The sequence below is a fragment of the Chlamydotis macqueenii genome, chromosome 10 (genome assembly GCF_036417535.1).
Source record: "Chlamydotis macqueenii isolate bChlMac1 chromosome 10, bChlMac1.mat, whole genome shotgun sequence".
Lineage (NCBI taxonomy): Eukaryota > Metazoa > Chordata > Aves > Otidiformes > Otididae > Chlamydotis > Chlamydotis macqueenii.
The window spans coordinates 4,782,265-4,799,727 of NC_141565.1; the positions used below are offsets into that span (position 1 = coordinate 4,782,265).

The following is a 17,463-nucleotide window of genomic DNA, read 5'->3' on the forward strand; positions in this document are numbered from 1 at the left end:
GAGAGAAAAAAAGCGGTGACTTCCAGACTCAACTGCAAAAAGCCATGCTGTTGCTTTGAGTGGGTTTAGTTTTACCTGTGCTGTCAAAATAAACTTAGATCTGAATTGTCTTTTTTTCCTACTTTTTCTTTCCTGGCCACCTCCCTCATTGCGCTTCACAGCAATTATGCTGAAGCGTATCACGCGATTCACCCCACCAGAAGTGATTGTGGGGCTGCTGGCTCCATATGTGCGTCTCTCCACATCCAGCGTGCGCATCATGAAGAACAAGGCTGGCCGGATGGGGCAGACCTACGGCTTCATTGAACTGGATTCCCATGCTGTAAGTAGTTTCCTTGCTTTCACATGCTCCCCCTGTTGGCGTTTGTAGTCTGTAGAAGTAGAGAAACCACAGAGATGGAAGAAATAGCTGTACTTGTGAGGCAACATCCTAATTACCTTTCACTAGTATTAGACAAAATTGTTGTGTTTCCTGTCCTGCTATGGTCATCCTGTAAGCACAAAGCCTTCCTTTCAGGCAGACTGGGTCTGGGAAACAGGCTTATTATGTTTCCTTCTCATGGACGTGAAATTCCCCTTTCCTTTAACAGGAGGCGCTGAGGTTGCTAAAGATACTGCAGAATCTGGATCCCCCGATCTGCATTGATGGACGTACAGTGGAAGTGAATCTTGCTACAGGGAGGAGAAGGTACAGACAGATGAGGCAGGGGGATTGTCCTTTGTGTGAAGTGCTGCGAAGCTAGAGCTGTGTTCTCAGAGCAGGTGCTTAAAAGTTGGCATGTGAATTAGCACAGATGTTCCTACAACCTAATGATATGTTGGAGAGCTGAAGGCATCGGAGCTAGAAGAAGCTTCAGTGATTGAGCAGTATAGGGTTAATTGTCATATTGCATGGCCTCTTGTCCAGCCATCAAATCCCATTGTGAAGGAGTTAATAGGTTCGGCTTTTTAAGAAACAGTTGGAGAGATTTGTCTTTAGAGACACAGCAGAGAGTGTGGGCATAACTCCTGTGGAGACACTCATCTGCAAAGTCTCTCTGTCTCCTGGGACCGACAGAATCCAACATGTGGCCAGCGAAAATAATCTTTCTGCCTTTATTGATCCTGCTGATCATTTTGAGCATACTGAGGTTAATGTGAAGCCAGACTGACATTAGCCTGTAACCGTTATCTCAACAGGAATGACTATGGGGAGCACGGTGACAACTCCTACTATGGCCCGGTAGGTCTGCATGGCTTCCCTGCAGAGATAGCTGGGGAGCGCCGGGGGTGGTAGACCTGACTTTGGCTTTTTCCCTTTGTGCTGCTGAAAGATCAACGTGTTTGAAGATGGGATGGTAATGCTCAAGTGTGCTCTTCGCTGCTGCTGTGCCCCTAACCCTGTTTATAACATGCACAGAAGCGCAACTCAGAGTGCAGGTGCTGCTTGACGGAGTTCTGGGCTGGATTAGTCTACACCATGCTTTGACAGAGTGACTTAATTGATGACTGATGTCAGTTCCTGGAGCGAATGTTTCTTCTCTAGTGCTTGTTACTAGACTACAGGGATCTTCCCATCCTGAGTGGGTGGGAGGCTTTGGCAGGGACTGCCCTGAGCACCTCATTTCAAGATTCATGGAAGCTACAGAGGTTTTGTGCTTTGCAACACTGTCCGTTGCTCTGTAGATGAAAAGCTGCGCCTGCTTGTGCCCTATTGAGAGTAGCTAAATGAGCTGTTTCCCTGAACTTCGGGCCTGTGAGAGGGAGGTGAAGCAATATGGTGTTTGTCAAAGAGTCTCTGATCTGTTTGTGTTGTTCACTTACTCCAGGGCAGAAGGGGCATGAGAGACAGGAGAGGTGGCGAATCGCAGAGACGCACCAGAGCACAGTGTAAGTTAAGCTCTGCCTCACTCCTACTGTGGAGGCTTTTCTTCCTTAAAAGGGCACTGACATGTAGAAATCAGCCCGAAAATATTTTTAAAGGCTGAGAGTGGGTTTGTTTGCTACACCCACTTCTGAGTTCCTTTGCCAGCTTTGTTTAGTCACATTTTCCTATCTGATGGTGTGTTTCTCTCTACTCTTACTGTGCAAAAGTACAGGCAGATAAGGGAAACTTACTGCGTGCTTTTCCATGTTGTGGTAAACTGATGAGATAAAATCAGCCTGGCAATCACTAGATGAGACAGAAGAAAATACACTTTATGCAGCAGTGCCAGTAGCTGGAAGGACACTCCTGGTTATTTTACTGACTTGTATGTAGTATCACTGAGCTCTGTTTAATAGCACTTTGGAAATGAGAGGCATTCCTCGCATTATGGACCTCCCCTTAAGGCCCTTGGCTTTTCCTGTAGAAACAGCTCGCTCCTCTTTCTTGGAGCTTTCACGCACCCACGGGGGCGGGGCAGGTGGAAAGGATGTGGAGAGAGTCATCGCTTTAAACAGGAGACTGTTTGAAAGAGCACAGAATCTTCCTTGTTCACAGAGGTGGGCGGACACAGAGCCTGGTACTCATTACTCCATTCTTAGGGAAATTACTAAATTTCATATCTTTGTCCAGTAAAATCTTGTGGTCTGGTGATCTCAACACAGCCCTTGTCAGTGTGTTTTGATGTGGAAGTTTTGCCAGAGTCCTAAAACAGAGCTGTGAAAACCTATCCCCCTTCTTACTCCTTAAAGAAAAGAAGGTATGGGTCAAGTGATGTGGGATAGTCATACCTGTCTTGCCAGGAGAGAAGAAGGATTCTTTCCTACTCTTGATCCTTTCACCAGTGTAATAGTTGCTCATGCTTTTGTCTATGTAAAAGGCAAGTTCTACCTTTGGAAGACTGAGATGTTAACTCTTGTCTTTCTGTTCAGCTCCATCAGATGTGTCCACATACATTTATGATCCTGAAACTGGGAATTACTACGATCCCATAGCTGGGACATACTATGACCCCAGGACTCAGGTGAGTGCGTGGGAAGGAAGCTTTGCACATAGTATGTTCCTACAAACTGCCCTTCTCTGGAGAGATTTTGCAGCTGAATGCTGAAGACAGGCCAGGATGGGACAGCAAAGAGGCAGCTTTGTTTCTCTTACTCAGACCTGTGTAAAAGGGATGCACATTCCAAAATATCAGCTTAATGAGAGGCTGGGAACCAATTAGCTGTGTGTTGAACCAGTTACCCTGGCTGCCTCTTTGGCCTCTGAAGCCCTTCCTTTGGAGGGTTTTTGGTCCCGTCCTCATTGAGTAAAGTTATGGGCAGAGCATTCTTGGTAGATTTTACTGAAGATGTGATTCTCTCTATTAAAAGATGGACAGCAGAGCTCTGCTTTCACCTGTGGCCTCTCTACTCCCTGACCCCAACCAGAAATAGTTACAAGGATTCCAAAAAAGAGCCATCAGCAGAGATTCTCTGGGACTGTCGTCTTATTTTCATGATGCTGGAGATGTCCATGTTCTGGGTGAGCAGGACACTGCTCTGATGGCCTGGCTGTGGTAGATTGTCTTCTGCCCCAGCAAAGTTCTGAAGCCTTTGCCCTCAGCTGTCTGAGGCTCTGCAATCCCTTCTTACTGTGCTGGTCTCCCCTGCCCATTACAGACAATAAGCCCAATAAGAAGATTGCAGGGGTTTGGCTATGTCTGTTCCAAATGCCTCTTTCAGAGAGAAGTCACGATAGACCGGGAAGCCTGCTCGTCACCTACAGAGAGCAGAAGGTGGCGGCATGGGAGCCAAGAACGGACAAATGAAAGGAAGGAGCAGCACAGCAGGGATAACAGGGACAAAAAGGAGAAAGGGAAAAATACTTCTGCTAAGGTAAATCCCTCCAGGTGTCAGAACGATCAGAGATCTGAGGCCAGGAGGCTGAGGTAAGAGACGTTAGATATAGAGGATTCAAAAAGGGAGGGACAGTAAAATGGATGAAATACCTGGGGTCACCAGCAGGCCAGGATCGTCATTGCTGTCTGGCCAGGTGGGAGTAAATTCCTGAAATTTTTCTCTTGTGACATTAAGTCAGGGCTTCTCATCCCTGCTTTAAGGTAAAGGATTCACAAATACCCAGGTAACTGAGACACACATTTCACTCACACTGCTGAAAACACCCAGCTGTTGTGACAGAGCCAACAGAAAAAGCAGAGATGTTTAAACATAGCAAGGCAGATAATAACGGAGATTCAGCTGTGCTCTAACCGCAGTTCCTGTCCCCTCCAAACAACACAGAGAGGCAGGAAGATGAAACAGGCTGTGCAGAGGGGCTGTAAAAGTGAAGCGAGATCAAATCCAGACAGGAGTCTGTGACAGACACCATGTACAGTCCCTCCCAGAGTCCAGCCCCAGTCGTGGGGTAGTGCCATACAGTGCTGCTCCCAGTGAGCAAACGTGGTCTTCCCAGTCTGGGAAGCCGCTGACTGGGAGCAGCTGCCCAAAGTGGTGTTTGAGCATGGGTGCTTGGAGCAGGGCCTTCCGCAATCAGTGCTGTGATACTGACTGGACCCAAGGCACGCGGGAGAGTTGGTAGAGGTGATTGAGCTGTGAATGGAGAATCTTTGTTTTCCTCCTTGCCTGTTGGTCTGGATATGCTCTGTGGCGTGACCAGTCCTGGGCAGTTGGGACCTGGGGGGTGTAATTGTCCCTGATGTTGGTACCAAGCCAGCCAAGGAGTCTCACCTCGTGTGGAGGATGCCTGCTCTCAAGGGCACTGACCTAGGGGAAACATGGTGTTGCCTGAATGAAGGGTGAAAGCATCTCCAGTAGAAATCTTCCTGTCACTTTTTCCTGGCTGCCTTGTTTCCATGGATGCTCAGAAGTGGCTTCCTGGCTGCTGTGTGCACTCTTGGACTCCTGTGCTGCTGATGGCCTAATGCCTGATCTTGGGTTTTTCAGAATGAGCCTGGAGAGGAGAGATTCTTTGCAGAAGACGTCTTCAAAAAGCCATTGCCTCCCTCGGTGAAAAAAGATGAGAGTGCAGGCCTGGTAAGATGTTGCGTAGCACTTGTCTTTCCCCAGACAAACATGAGTAGCTAATGAACTGTTAAACTAGAGCATGTCCAGGGCTTCAAACCCGTTCTCTGTAAAGCATGTGGACATGAAGCTTCACCCCAGCCTACTCTTCTTGCTGCCGAGCATACAAGTGAGCATCACAGGCTCATTCTGTTGCAATACTGGGGGATTGCAGTCTCTGGTGTTTTCTGGCCAGTACGAGGAAGATCCTGAAAACACCACCATGCTGGTTAAGCCTCACCATGTATTGTGCCACAGTAGAGAAAACTGGTAGTGTTCTCCTTTCCCTTCCCCACCTATGGTACTTGTGCTTTGTCTCGTCTCTCACAGGCAAGCAGGATTGTAACTCTACCTGGAGCGATGGGTTTCTCTGCTCCCGTGCTGGCTGACTGTATGGGTGGCTTTGTACCGGCTCTCATGTCTGTTACGCACACACAGAGGTGTCCAAACGTGACTTGGCCCTGTCCCAGCTCCCTCACTGCTCTGAGGCACAACTGGGGCTGTTGTCAGTGTCACAGTCTGGCAGAGAGCAAGAGTGGAGCAGTAGGGACAGCACGGTGAGCTGCTGCGGCTCACCAGGTTCCTGAAACCAAGGGCGTAGCTCCAGGAGAGCTATGAATTCCCCAGAATGGGAACATCTCCCACTAAAAGCACCACCTCATTTCTGCCAGCTGCCTGGTTTCCTTGGAGGCCTGTTTAAAAGGGTGCTTAGCTGTTGGGTGTGCTGAGTCCATGCTGTGGCAATCTTAACATTTGATCTTGACTGTTTCAGAACGAGGCTGGAGAGGAGAAGTTCTCTGCAGAAGATGTCTTTAAAAAACCATTACCTCCCTCTGTGAAAAAGGACGAGAGCACAGCCCCAGTAAGTGGCTCCGTAAGACTGACTTTTGACTTGTTTGAGCCTGAGTAGAAGAGGGAGGCTCACCAAAGCCTGGCTGTGACTTTGGATGGCAGAGCTGCTGGCTTTTTATGCCAGAGGAGGGAGCATTGGAGACAGAACGGTGAAGGCAGTTCATTTTACAACTCTGAGCTTGTTTGCAGGCTTCTAGCATGGGGAAATTTAATAGCTGCATTTAAGCAAGGTCTCCTCTCTCAAGCAGTCCTCAGGCAGAAAACTCTTCCAGCTGCCTCCAGACTGAGACAGGCCAAAGCTTCATTGCTAGAGGGAGTGACTAACAGCTCCCTGCCAAACAGCTGCTCCTTCGGACAACTTCTTGTGCTTAGGTGTGTGGCGGGTTGGGAAAGCCTGGTGCCAAAGCACAGCCTGTCTAGAGGGCAGAAGGGCTTCTACCCTGTGGTGTTTAAATGCTGGCCACCCAGCTTCTTTCCATTCCCTGCCCATGCTGCTGGAATGCTGTTCTCTGGCTTTTGGCCTGGAACAGAGCAGAACTCGTGGGGAGATTGGTTAGGGAAGCAGAGTTTGGTGCTACAAATTGTCACGTTTTTCTGCCTGTTCCCTCAGCCCAAGGTGGTGAACCCTCTGATAGGACTTCTGGGAGAGTATGGAGGAGACAGCGACAATGAAGAGGAGGACGAAGAGGAGGAGCCATCACAGGCGCAATGGCTGCCACCTCCCCACCCACCAGCACAGCGTGAGGAGCCGCTGAGGAAGGCCAAGGCCAACGACGAGAAGCTGACTGACTGGAACAAACTGGCCTGCTTGCTGTGCAGGAGGCAGTTTCCCAACAAGGAAGTGCTCATCAAGCACCAGCAGCTTTCCAACCTGCACAAGGTACGGGGGAGCTGGTGCCTGGGGGGGCTGCATGTGTGCTGCAAGCTGCCTTTGGCTCAACAGCTTTGTGATCTGCAGGGAAAAACGCAGGGCTTGGGTGGAAATAGCTGTGCTGAGTTTGACACAGCAGCGGGAAAAGTTCCCATCAAAGCGCTGTTCAAACTATTGTGTGAGCTGCTTGTTCCTGCCACGGGCATGCTGTAACATCAACGTGTGACTTTTTAAGCCGTAACGAGATAGCTCAGGTTTGGGGAGAGTGGGGTGCTGGCGCACACAAGTGTGTGATAGCAGTAAGAACTTGGCATGTGCCTCCCCGTGTTCTGCGCTGCTTTGGAGCTCTTGCTTCTAGGAGGGCCACACTGCACGCAGGTTAAAATAGAACTGGTTACCTTCCTTACTGTGGAGTGGAAGGGCTCCTGGCCTCTGTGGGGGAGCAGTCTGGGCTGCGAGAGAAGCTGTTGCACCTGGTGTAATGCTTTGCCTGTGCTCCTTCTGGGTGGAGCAAATGACCCTGACAACTTGTATCCTCTGCTGACACTGGCTTTTGTTTTGTTCCTTCCAGCAAAACCTGGAGATACATATGAAGATCAAACGATCTGAGCAGGAACTGGCGTATTTGGAGAAGAGAGAGCGTGAGGTGGGTCTGCAGTGGTGGGCAGACTTCTGTTTGTGTTCCTGCACTGGGAGGGTGTTGGTCCCAGACAGACCCTCTGCTTATGCACCTGTATCTGCAGCCTGGGCATCAAATGCCTCCCAAAGAGGCTTAGACTGAACTGTGGGCACACTCTGCACGTGTGGATGGTGCTGTGACTTCTAAGAGCAAGTCTTCTTCCTCCCAGAGCAGTCAAATGCGGTTTTGTTGCCCTGCAAGCTGGCAGTGGGCTCTGGGCTAAGCGGGATCCAGATTTCCATCTAAAATTGGTGCAGTGTCTGGGCTTCTGGTACCTGGCCAGGAATGGGAGAGTTGTAACTCTCGGTTGTTTGGAAGGTAGCAGAGCTGTTCCTGGTACCATAGCTGGAAGGCTGCAACCACAGGTCAGTCCAACAGATGCCATCAGGACAGAATAAGTGGATTGTGGGTCCCAGAAATGTTCAGAGTTTGTGGGTTCCCAGGACAGATTTCCAGACAGCTGTGGATGAGATGAGACCTGGCTGCAGAGCAGTCTCCTGTGGAGTGTTGAATACTTTGTAGCCCCCATACTTACTTTGTTCTTTCTTTTATGAAGGGGAGATACAAAGACAAAGGAAATGACCGGAGAGAGAAATTCCATGAGGTGGATTCACCAGAGAGGAAACGGCTTAGATACGATCGGGACTCGGAGAGGTAATGGTTGCTCTTTGGGCTGCTGATGCTGGGATGACGTGTGTGCTGCTGGCACACCGAGGCAGGAATCGGCCAGTGGCGTAGATCTGCAAGAGTAACAGCCCAGCCAGACTGTGACTCTTGTGGGCGGAGTTCCCCGTAGTGTGAGGCTGTTGTGCTGCAGGACTTTTCAGAGAGGGCAGGAGAGGGCCAGGGGTGTGTAGTGCAGGGAAACGATGGTTTGGGGGAAATCGGAGACAAGCTGCGTGGTGCTGGAGGGGTGGGATGTGGGGTTTGAGTGTGCCTGGCCCGGCAAGGGAGCAGAGTGCAGCCTGTTCGCATCTGCCTCACCCTTAAGGCACTTGCTGTCCTGGCACCTCGCTGTTGAAAAAGCGAGCAGAGCTGTTTCATCTGCTGCGCTGACTCAGAGGAAAGCTGGAAGCTGTTTCCATCTCGTTCAGAGGAGGTGGAGGAAGAGGGCGTGTGCTGTGTAGAGCTCTCGAAAGGCCTGCCTGCTGTGAGCTCGCGTGTTCCGGTGGGCTGAGGAACTGCTAGGCACGTGCTGAAGACAAAACTGATTACGTACCTGTTACCTCCTGGTACAGCACCTCAGGAGGAGACCTTGCCTCCATGACTTGCAGTTTCAAAATCCGTATCTTCTCTTTCCTCTCTTTTCCTGGAAAAGCTGTGCATAAACTAAAGCAGTTTGTGTGCAGTGTGATCAGCAGCCAGAAAGTAGAACTTGCCTGAAGGAAGCTATTTTTGTGCTGAGCAGTTTTCAAAACTATAGATTTTGGTTAATGATCTTGGATGAGTAATGATGAGGTGGGAGAAAAGGAGCCCGAATCACCACCGCACCTGTTGGGCTCAATGACCACAGCGCTGGGAGAAAAGAAAGATCTAACAGAGCACCAAGGATTAGACTTCACTTTCTAGCTATTGCTAAAGCTCAGATTAAGAAATGCAAGCTCTGAACCCTCCTGGCTTGCTTGTACCATAAATATTTTGGAGCCTGAGCTCATTTCCTGTGCCCCGGTGTGTTTTGCCCTGAGGTGGGACAAGGAGTTATGTGGTCAACGGTGTCGGAGCCCTGCACACAGAATCGCCATGTTGGTTTCCTTGGGCGGTGTGCTTCTTGCAGGCTACTTGGGTATCCCACAGGAGAGGCTGGAATGTCAATGAAGGTGCTGTTAGCAGAGCTAAAAATCCCTGGCACGTGTTTAAGGCGTTGCAAAACTGGACAATTGATTCTGCCTCTCTTGCAGTGACTATGACCCCAGGATTGATGCTGACAACAAAGGGAACCGAGTGTTGCAGTCCACGGGGTGGAAGAAGGGCTTTGTCCACAACCAGCAGGGCACGGCATCGCCGATGGAGGTGAGTCTTCCCTTCCTTGCCAAACACATCACTGTCCTGCAGCCAGTAATGTCTCCCAAGGCAGCTGGAGGGAGTTCCCAGCCGGAACAAGAGTCAGGCTGCGAGTCTCGGCACCGCTTGATGGAATAATCTGTGTGCGCTGATTAACTTTGCAGGCTGGGAGGGGCCGCAAGGATGTTGGCAGTGGAAAAAGGTTAGAATTTGTATGGGTCTGGAGGGGCTGAGAACGGAGTAACAGTGAGTAGGGAGGGTGATTAATATCTCCCCAAAGCCAGAGTGGGGTTGAGCAGCTCACCAGCTCAGCGCTCTGCAGCTGGGGGAAAAGGTGAACCTCCTCTGGGGAGGTGTGAGCACAGCCAAAGCCGCAGGGCACCTGGTACTCTGCCGTGCTTGTGAGGCTCTCCCTGCTGTTCTGGACTCTGGACTTCCGAAGGGAATGCCAGGATACGTTGTCTGATGAGGAGCAGAGTCCCTTTAATTTGCCGCAGAGGGTTTATCTGACGAGCGGCCTGGGGCAGGGGCTGCTCTCCCTTTCCCAGAGGCACACGAGCAGCACGGTGCCCGTGTGGCTGCCGTCGCTTGCAGTGGCAGGTTTGTCGCCTGGCTGCCTCGCTGCCGTGGTGTCAGAGCTTTGCCGAGGGGCAGGCAGCTTGCAGCGCAGCTCACATTGCGAGATTCAGCTTGCGGTTGAGCGTATCACTAAAGACAAATATTTGAGGCTTCATGACGTGTGTTTGCTTGAGCCTACGCACACACGGCAAGATTCCCTCTTCAGTGCAGGCAGCAGGAGCCGGCCCCCGCTGTTGCTCAGTCCTCACAGGGAGTTTCCTTCCTGTGGCCAAGAAAACAGGCTTTGTCAAAAAGCCAGCTCCAGCGATGCGCTCTGGGAGGTCTGACCCCCAATCAGGGCTCCCTGGACTGGATGGAGCAGCTGATTGCAAAGCACAGCGCTTGTACAATTCCTTTAAAGGCCTCCCAAAAGAGCCCTAGAGATGTGCTTTCTTCCCACTTCCACGTCAAGCTGGGCAACGCTGTGTGCCCACTGCAGCCCCACAGGACTTCCGTCTCTCGACCTAATTGATGACATCTTTGGTGTTCAGATAAGTCGGACTCAAAAGCAGGAGAAACTCTCAGCCTTGAGCCTGCTCTCCTGGGCTAACTCCAGGCAGGTATTCCTGAATAATTCAGCCCCTGGCTGCAAAAGCCAGTCGTTAAAAACTGGTTGAAATTCCAAGTGAGCTACCAGAGCCTGTGGGAACTCTGTAGAGAACAGCTGAGCTTGTGCAAATGCAGGCTAACTGCAAACAGCTCCCCGGGAGCCCAGCTCTCTCGCTGGCACTTTCCTTTGCGCCGTTTCCGTCCTTGCTCGCACACGGCTGCCAGCGCTGCCTGCTTTGGCTGCCCGCTCCCGCCCTGCCGTATGCTCTCTGCAGCCGATCCCTGTGGTTTCGTTCTCACTGGGCAGTTGCTGGCTGTGTTTTTGTTGCCCACAAAGGACCGATAGTTTCTCCTGAACAGCTTTTGGAGGAACTTAATCTGAATTTTTTAGTTTTCCTCCTCTCCCAGATCCATGTGGGAGCAGTCAGCTGTCCTGAAGGCACCCAGGGGAAGCTTTTTCTTCATGGGCAGCCGACAAAGAGGAGAAATCACTAACACGAGCTGTGTCTGTTTTCAGGCAGAAAATCGGAAGAAGGGCCCCGGCCTGGGGGCCCAAGGGAAGCCCAGCAAGAGGCAGTCCAACGAGACCTACCGCGACGCCGTCCGGAGAGTCATGTTTGCCCGCTATAAGGAACTTGAGTGAATGGTGGTGAAAATCCCAAGCCTGTCTCTCTCCTTCTCCATCTCTTTCTCTTTGTGTCATGTTCTCTTGGGGGTTTGGTCTTTTTTTTTTTTTTTTTTTTTTTTGAATTGTTACAGGTTTTGCTGCTAGATTTTTTTTTAATAAAACTGAAAATTTATCAGTCTCTTGCCTAAAATGGCATGTTTTAAGAGCATGTGATGCTTTGGAAGATTCCTGGTGTGTTTCGCTCTCTGCTGGTGAGGCTTGTGGCCGTGTCGGTGGGGCTGGAACAGGTTTGGTCGCTGTCCTGCAGTGTGTTCCCTGCCAGCTCGGGGACGGACGCTCCTGGTGCTGTGTACGTGGGTCAGGATGTGAGCTGGGAGCAGGAATTCAGGAACAGGAGCCACCTGTGTGGGATTCATCCTGCCTGTTAGCAAGGACAACCGGCTTTGACTAGTAGCAAGAACTTAGTGGCTAAATTTGGGCTAACTAATGCTGGGTGTGATCTGGGCTTCCCAGTGCAGAGCCCTCCTCTTCTTCCCCACAGAGCAGGGGAGGGCTGGATCTGGTGGCAGTGGTGTTGGGGACCCTCTTGGGGACATAGCCGTGATGGTCCATAGTGGCAGGGGTCAGAGGAAAAGCCATTTTGGGCAAGCGTTGCTCACGCAGCCCATGCTGTTTGGCTAAAGCACGGTGAAAGCGTGTGCGTGTGTGTGTGAGCACGGCAGTGGCTGCAGGTGACGAGGCTGAGCATGGCTTGTGCAGATAGAGACAATGCTGATGGCTGGTGGGAGCAGGTGACGTGCCAGATGGGCAGGAGGGTGGTGACAGCTGTGGTGGCCACCGCTGCTTCCATCAACATCGCTTTCAAATATCCCAAAGGAGGGAAAACTGGAGACCTGAGGAAACTGAAGGCAGCAGGATTTGGAGGTGAAGCTGCAACAGCTAACAAGCAAAGGGAGCAGAAGACCTGTCCGAGCTGCACATCTCCCACACCAGCAGCCCCAGAGAGGTGTGGGGGACCTGCTCGCTGGCACCCCGGTCCTTGGTGTGACACCAGCGATGGTGGAGGTGGGGACCACCATTGCGGTGCTGGGGAGGGAATGTGTGTGCCCAGGGCAAGTCATATCCTTTAGAAAGGGTTTGTAGCAGCCCCCTCCTGCCAAAGAGCCCCTCCGCACAGAGTGTAGGCGCCCCTGTGCAGACCGGGAGAGAGGAGCTGCTCAGGAAACTTGCTTTAGAGAACCATGTGGAAGTTTACGTGCAGGAAGGGCCATGCTAATGCTTGTGCGTGAAAACAAAGAGGCTCGGGCACTGCGTGGCGCAGCCAGGAGTAGCCTGTCTGGGTCTACAGGTTGGGAAGCTCTGGGTGATGGTGGTGATGGTGCTTTTAATGGGCTGTGACCCACAGGACCCCGATGGCTCTGCCAGAGGGGAAATAGGAAGCAGTTGTGGTGGCACGAGGTCTGGAGGAGGAAGCTAGTGGTCCGGAGTCTGGAAATTATTCGTGCACAAGGGGTGGCTGCGATGGGGCATCGTTCTCAGCGGCACTGGAGGGAAGCAGGGGATCTGGGAGCAGATCGGTAGCTGCTGCACAGGCTGTCCTGCGTGTGCCAAAACTGAGCACCCACAGAGCATCGTTCCCAAACGAGGGAAGCTTTGCAACCACCAACTGCAGGAACTTTTATCTGATTTTATTAATTTGCTAAGTGGGTATGTCCATCTTAGTGAAAACCTGTTAACAACTGATGACACGTGATTAATTACAAAATAATAAACCAGATAAATGTAGGAGCAGCTTCCTTTGGACAGATGGACCTCACTAAATAATGTATGTTCCTTGGCTTAGCTTTGCCTTTGCTTGCTTGTTCGTTTGTGGTTGGCATGATGTGCATGTGTGGAAGGAGAGGCAGCACGGCGCTTTCTCACAGCCGATTGCCAGGGCTCGAGGCTGGAACAAGAGAGGAGCAGGAACAGACTGCAGTGAAAAGAGAAGGAAAAAACTGATTAAAAAAAAACCCCTAATTGCAGGGTGCATCTGTCTCAAATCAAGAGAAATCCCTTTTCTCTCCCTGGAGATAGATCTTCCTCCTGTTAGTTATGTTAATCATAGAAAAACTTGATTTCTTGGCTTCCATTATTGTAAGGACCGTGGTAAATGGTTATGGGAAATCGCAAATACTGCGTGCAGCTTACGACGCTGGAACAATACCATGTTACTTGCAGGGGTGTGGGGTTTCGAGGGGATGCGCTGGGTGTGGTTTGAAAGGCCGCTCGCTCAGACTGGAGAGAGCATCCCAGTACCGGCTCATGGAAAATCAAGGTAATCCCTGTGTTTGATACTGGCTTCATTCCTCTGAATTCCTGCTCCCCGAGGTCACCCAGCGAGCCCCTCTCTGCGTTCCCTTGAAGACGTGCCTGTGTATGTGATGTACGTACATACATCCGTAGGCATGGTGTCTGCCCGTGCTGTGCATCAGCTGCGGGATATCCAGGATTAGGGAATGTGGAGGAGCCCTCCACGGGGGCTGGGATGAGGTAACTGGAAGAAATAAATGGAGTGAGAAGCTAGAAGCACTAAAAAGACGCACCAAGCCAGAAAACCTCATGTTCTCTAAGGAAAATGGCGGCGTATGTGGTGATGTAGAAACCCCCAGTATTTATCACTGGTATCTCGTTTTGATGGCTTTAATATTTTTTAAAGGAAGGTCCCCACAAGCCCCAGCTGGATTGCAGCTACCTTTGTATCTTATTATTATTTCGTTTGTATTTCCAAGGTTACTCACAGCTGTGCTGTTGCCATGCTCAGCCTGTTGTCTCGCGTGCCATCCTGTGGTGATGGATATGCCTGAAGATTGCAGTTTATTTTTATTTTTGGGAGGTCCCGGTAAGAGAATCGGAACAGATCACAGGGTAAGTCCTGTGTTGGAGCAGTTGGTTGGCGTGGAGACGTTATTCCCAGGAGGACTGGGGTGATCTGTAACCAGTAGCAAGGTTGGTATGAATGGAAGTGTCTGTGCAAGGAAACCTGGGCAGAAAAGGCAGAACAAGGGGTTGAAGAGGATGGCCTGTGTGGGTGAGGAAGGACATGGCTCCTGGTGGCACTGGTGCCAGGCTGTGCTCAGCACGGGGATACTTTTAGGAGCAGGAGCCATGGACTACATGTTGGCCAGTTTGAGGGGACCAAAGGGGAGGCTGAGCCCAAGAGTTAGAGGGTGGGAAGCCCAGGCAAGGCACTTCAGCCTCTGCCCCATTGGAGGCAGAGTCCGTCTTTGAGCCACAGAGGCTGGCAGGCAAGGAGGCTGCTTCACACAGTGCGGAGTCTCTGGAGTGAGAGCCGCTTCCCCCTCCCGCCCCCTTTCCCAATGAAAAGCAAGTAAAAAGTGTTTGTTTTCTAGTATTTATTCATATTAGTATCGATACAACGGTGATTCGGGACCTTGCAAGTGGAACATATTAACGTAAAGAGCTGGAACTGTGCTTTCTAAGAAGAAGAAAACAGCAAGGTGGGATGAGGGGAGCGTTTGTGAAGGGGAAGGGGAGAAAGAAAGCAGTAAACATGCTTCCAGGACAAGCCAGAGGCACACTGTCCTGTGGATAAAACACGTGCTGCTTTTTCTCCCTCGTGCTCTCTCCGGAGTCTGTTCCAAAGAGCAGAAGTGCCGCAGCCTTTTGCTGAAGTGTGGTTCCTGCTCAGCTCCCCCCCAGCAAAGGGGGCATGGGCTGCAGGGAGCAGAGCCAGCCAGCTGCGGCCAACGCTCTGCGGTGAACGTACGCCATGGGGCGGCTGCCTGCTGCAGCCTGGCACCCGGAGGTCCACGAAGGCAGGAGCCCGTGGCTTCTGCAGAGCAAGCTCTGGCTGGAGTGTGTGAAGGTGGACCTGGGAGAGCAAAAGGCAAGTTGCTGGGATGCACAGGTCTCCCTGATCTGGCAGGTCCACTTGGGGACCCGCTCTGAAGTGCTTTACACAGTTTGTCACAGAAAAAAAAAAGAAAAAAAAAAAAATCACATCTCTACAGCCCAAGCACACCCACTCCATCAACAGTGGCATGAAAGCCTCTGTTTTTCTGAGGCAAAACCTGCTGCTCCGTAAAAGGGGTTTGTACCACTCCGCTGCAAGTGAGCTGAGAAAAACCCAGCGCCGGGGATTTCTTGTGTCGTATAACACGTGCGGCTGCTGCTGGAGGGCTGGGGCGTTGCACACTCGTACGCACGGCTGGGCTCGGCGCCGCGGTGAATCCTCAGCGGGTGAAGCTCTGCCGGGACGCTCCTCGGGCACAGGGACACCAGCCAGCAGAACGCCGGTGGCATGCAGCTCTTCCACCGATAAAATCTTCAGGAGAGCACACGTTTGCAGTCAGCTGGTTTTATGTCGCTTTCAAAGGAATCCACAGGCCTTCTCTCTATCTGAAATGAAAGCGTGATAGAAATCTGTATGTGCCTTCAGTTAAATATGGGAAGATGAGTGTCATGAACGGTTTTGTTTTGAACTCATTGTTTTAAGACAAGAGGTACAGGGGTTTAGTGTTCAGAGGAGGTTGTTGCTCAAATCGTGCCCCCGTTTTAATGCAGGTTGTGTGTTTCTTTATTTATCCATAAACATACAAGAAAGACCATTCTATCTTTGTTCCTTGCACTGGGATGTTATGCTTTCAAACATCAACAAATATAATCCTTGTGGAAGTGCACTTTCATAGACTTCCATCCCGCAGCACAAAGGTTCAAGGGAAGATTAATGACTCCATAATAAAGTCACATAATGACCGGAATAGCTGAGATCAGCACAGACACCAGCCCTTGGCCAAATTCTGAATTTTTTTTTTTTTTTTTTTTTGCCAGCACATTCTGAAGGGGACGTGGTTTGGCCAAGTTGCTGCTGGGGTGTGTGTGGAGAAGGGGTTGGAAGGGACAAGATGGCACCAGGCTCACCCACAGCAGCACCCCTCACCATGGGTAAAACTGCACTGGCCCAGGGAACTACACCATGCAAAAAAAAAAAAGCTTCCCTCCAGGAACGGGCAGCCGAGAGGATGTGCAGCTTCCACACGGACCTCCCGGTGCCTGAGCTCTGCTGCGTGCGCTCGGGGCGCTGCCGCTCGGCCCTCGCCGTGTGCTTGCTGGAAGGAGGATGGGTTGTGCTGGTTAATCCCAGCAAAGGAAAAAGGCAGAAGCAGTTGACAGGACAAGGAGTAATGGTTTTAAACTAAAAGAAGGCAGATTCAGACTGGATATAAGGAAGACATTTTTTACACTGAGGGTGGTGGAGCACTGTCCCAGGTTGCCCAGAGAGGCGATGGAAGCCCCATCCCTGGAAACATTCCAGGCCAGGTTGGACCGGGCTGTGAGCAACCTGATCTGGTTGGAGATGTCCCTGCTCCTGGCAGGGGGGTTGGGCTGGGTGGGCTTTACAGGTCCCCTCCAACCCAAACCATTCTGTGATTCTATAGTGTTTCCAGTCATGGAGGGGATATCTGTGGCTTGCCGTGGCTGTGCTGGCACCTATTCAGCATCCGCTGCCTGTGCTGAGGGACAGCCTTCCTGGCCCCACTGGGACAGTGGGTCACTCCCTTGGGCCTTTCCTATTGCTGGGTCTCAGGAGAGGGGTTGAGCAGGGTAAGAGACGTTTCTCATTCCCATTTCCCCAATGCCCTGTTGGGATGTGTCTGCTCCAGCGCCTTGATTTGGCTCAGAGGTGCAATTCTGAAACTGATCTCCCACCTTTCCCAATTTCGCTGTGCTTTGGCTTGCATCCTGGACAGCTCAGGCTTGGGAGAGCATCAGCTGGAGCCCTTTCAGCCAAAACCGAATCGAGTGTGCTCCAGGAACACACCTCATGCTCCCCAACCACTGATGGGTGTTCCAACAGCAGCTTGTGCAGAGTGAAATACTCATTGTGAATGTGTAGAGCATACGTTGGGTCCTCGGCTGTACACCCGCTCCCGTTGGGACTTCCTCCCAGATTTCCCTTTCCATAACGTTTCATATCTGGAGCCACTTGTGGACCAGAGCTTTCCTTTTGAAAAGCCAGGCAGTGGTGGGATGCGGTCCCTTGCCTTTGGTCCCCATCCACCCCACTGCATTTCAGTTTCCCCAATTCACCAGGAAAAAAAAAAAAGAAAAAGAAAAAAAATGAAAAAGAAAAAAACAGAAAAAAGAAGAAAAAAAAGAAAATAAAAGGAAAAAGAAAATAAAAGAAAAAGAAAGAAAAAGAAAAAAAAGGAAAAAGAAGAAGAAAAAGAAAAAAAAAGGAAAAAGAAGAAGAAAAAGAAAAAAAAGGAAAAAGAAGAAGAAAAAGAAAATAAAAGGAAA

At 50.9% G+C, this 17,463-nt stretch overlaps 1 protein-coding gene across 1 annotated transcript in view; it reads left to right on the forward strand.

Annotated features, from left to right (window-relative positions):
* RBM6 (RNA binding motif protein 6) overlaps positions 1–11,316 on the forward strand; it is a 56,771-nt gene extending 45,455 nt beyond the window's left edge. Inside the window, exons 11-23 of the mRNA XM_086755617.1 lie at positions 162–322; positions 591–688; positions 1,180–1,222; positions 1,809–1,869; positions 2,836–2,927; positions 3,625–3,777; positions 4,846–4,935; positions 5,735–5,824; positions 6,425–6,694; positions 7,257–7,331; positions 7,921–8,018; positions 9,263–9,374; positions 11,050–11,316. Coding sequence (XP_086611743.1) covers positions 162–322; positions 591–688; positions 1,180–1,222; positions 1,809–1,869; positions 2,836–2,927; positions 3,625–3,777; positions 4,846–4,935; positions 5,735–5,824; positions 6,425–6,694; positions 7,257–7,331; positions 7,921–8,018; positions 9,263–9,374; positions 11,050–11,175 — 1,469 coding nt within the window. The 3' untranslated portion in view covers positions 11,176–11,316. The remainder of the gene's footprint in view (positions 1–161; positions 323–590; positions 689–1,179; positions 1,223–1,808; positions 1,870–2,835; positions 2,928–3,624; positions 3,778–4,845; positions 4,936–5,734; positions 5,825–6,424; positions 6,695–7,256; positions 7,332–7,920; positions 8,019–9,262; positions 9,375–11,049) is intronic.
* The last annotated feature ends 6,147 nt before the right edge of the window (positions 11,317–17,463 follow it).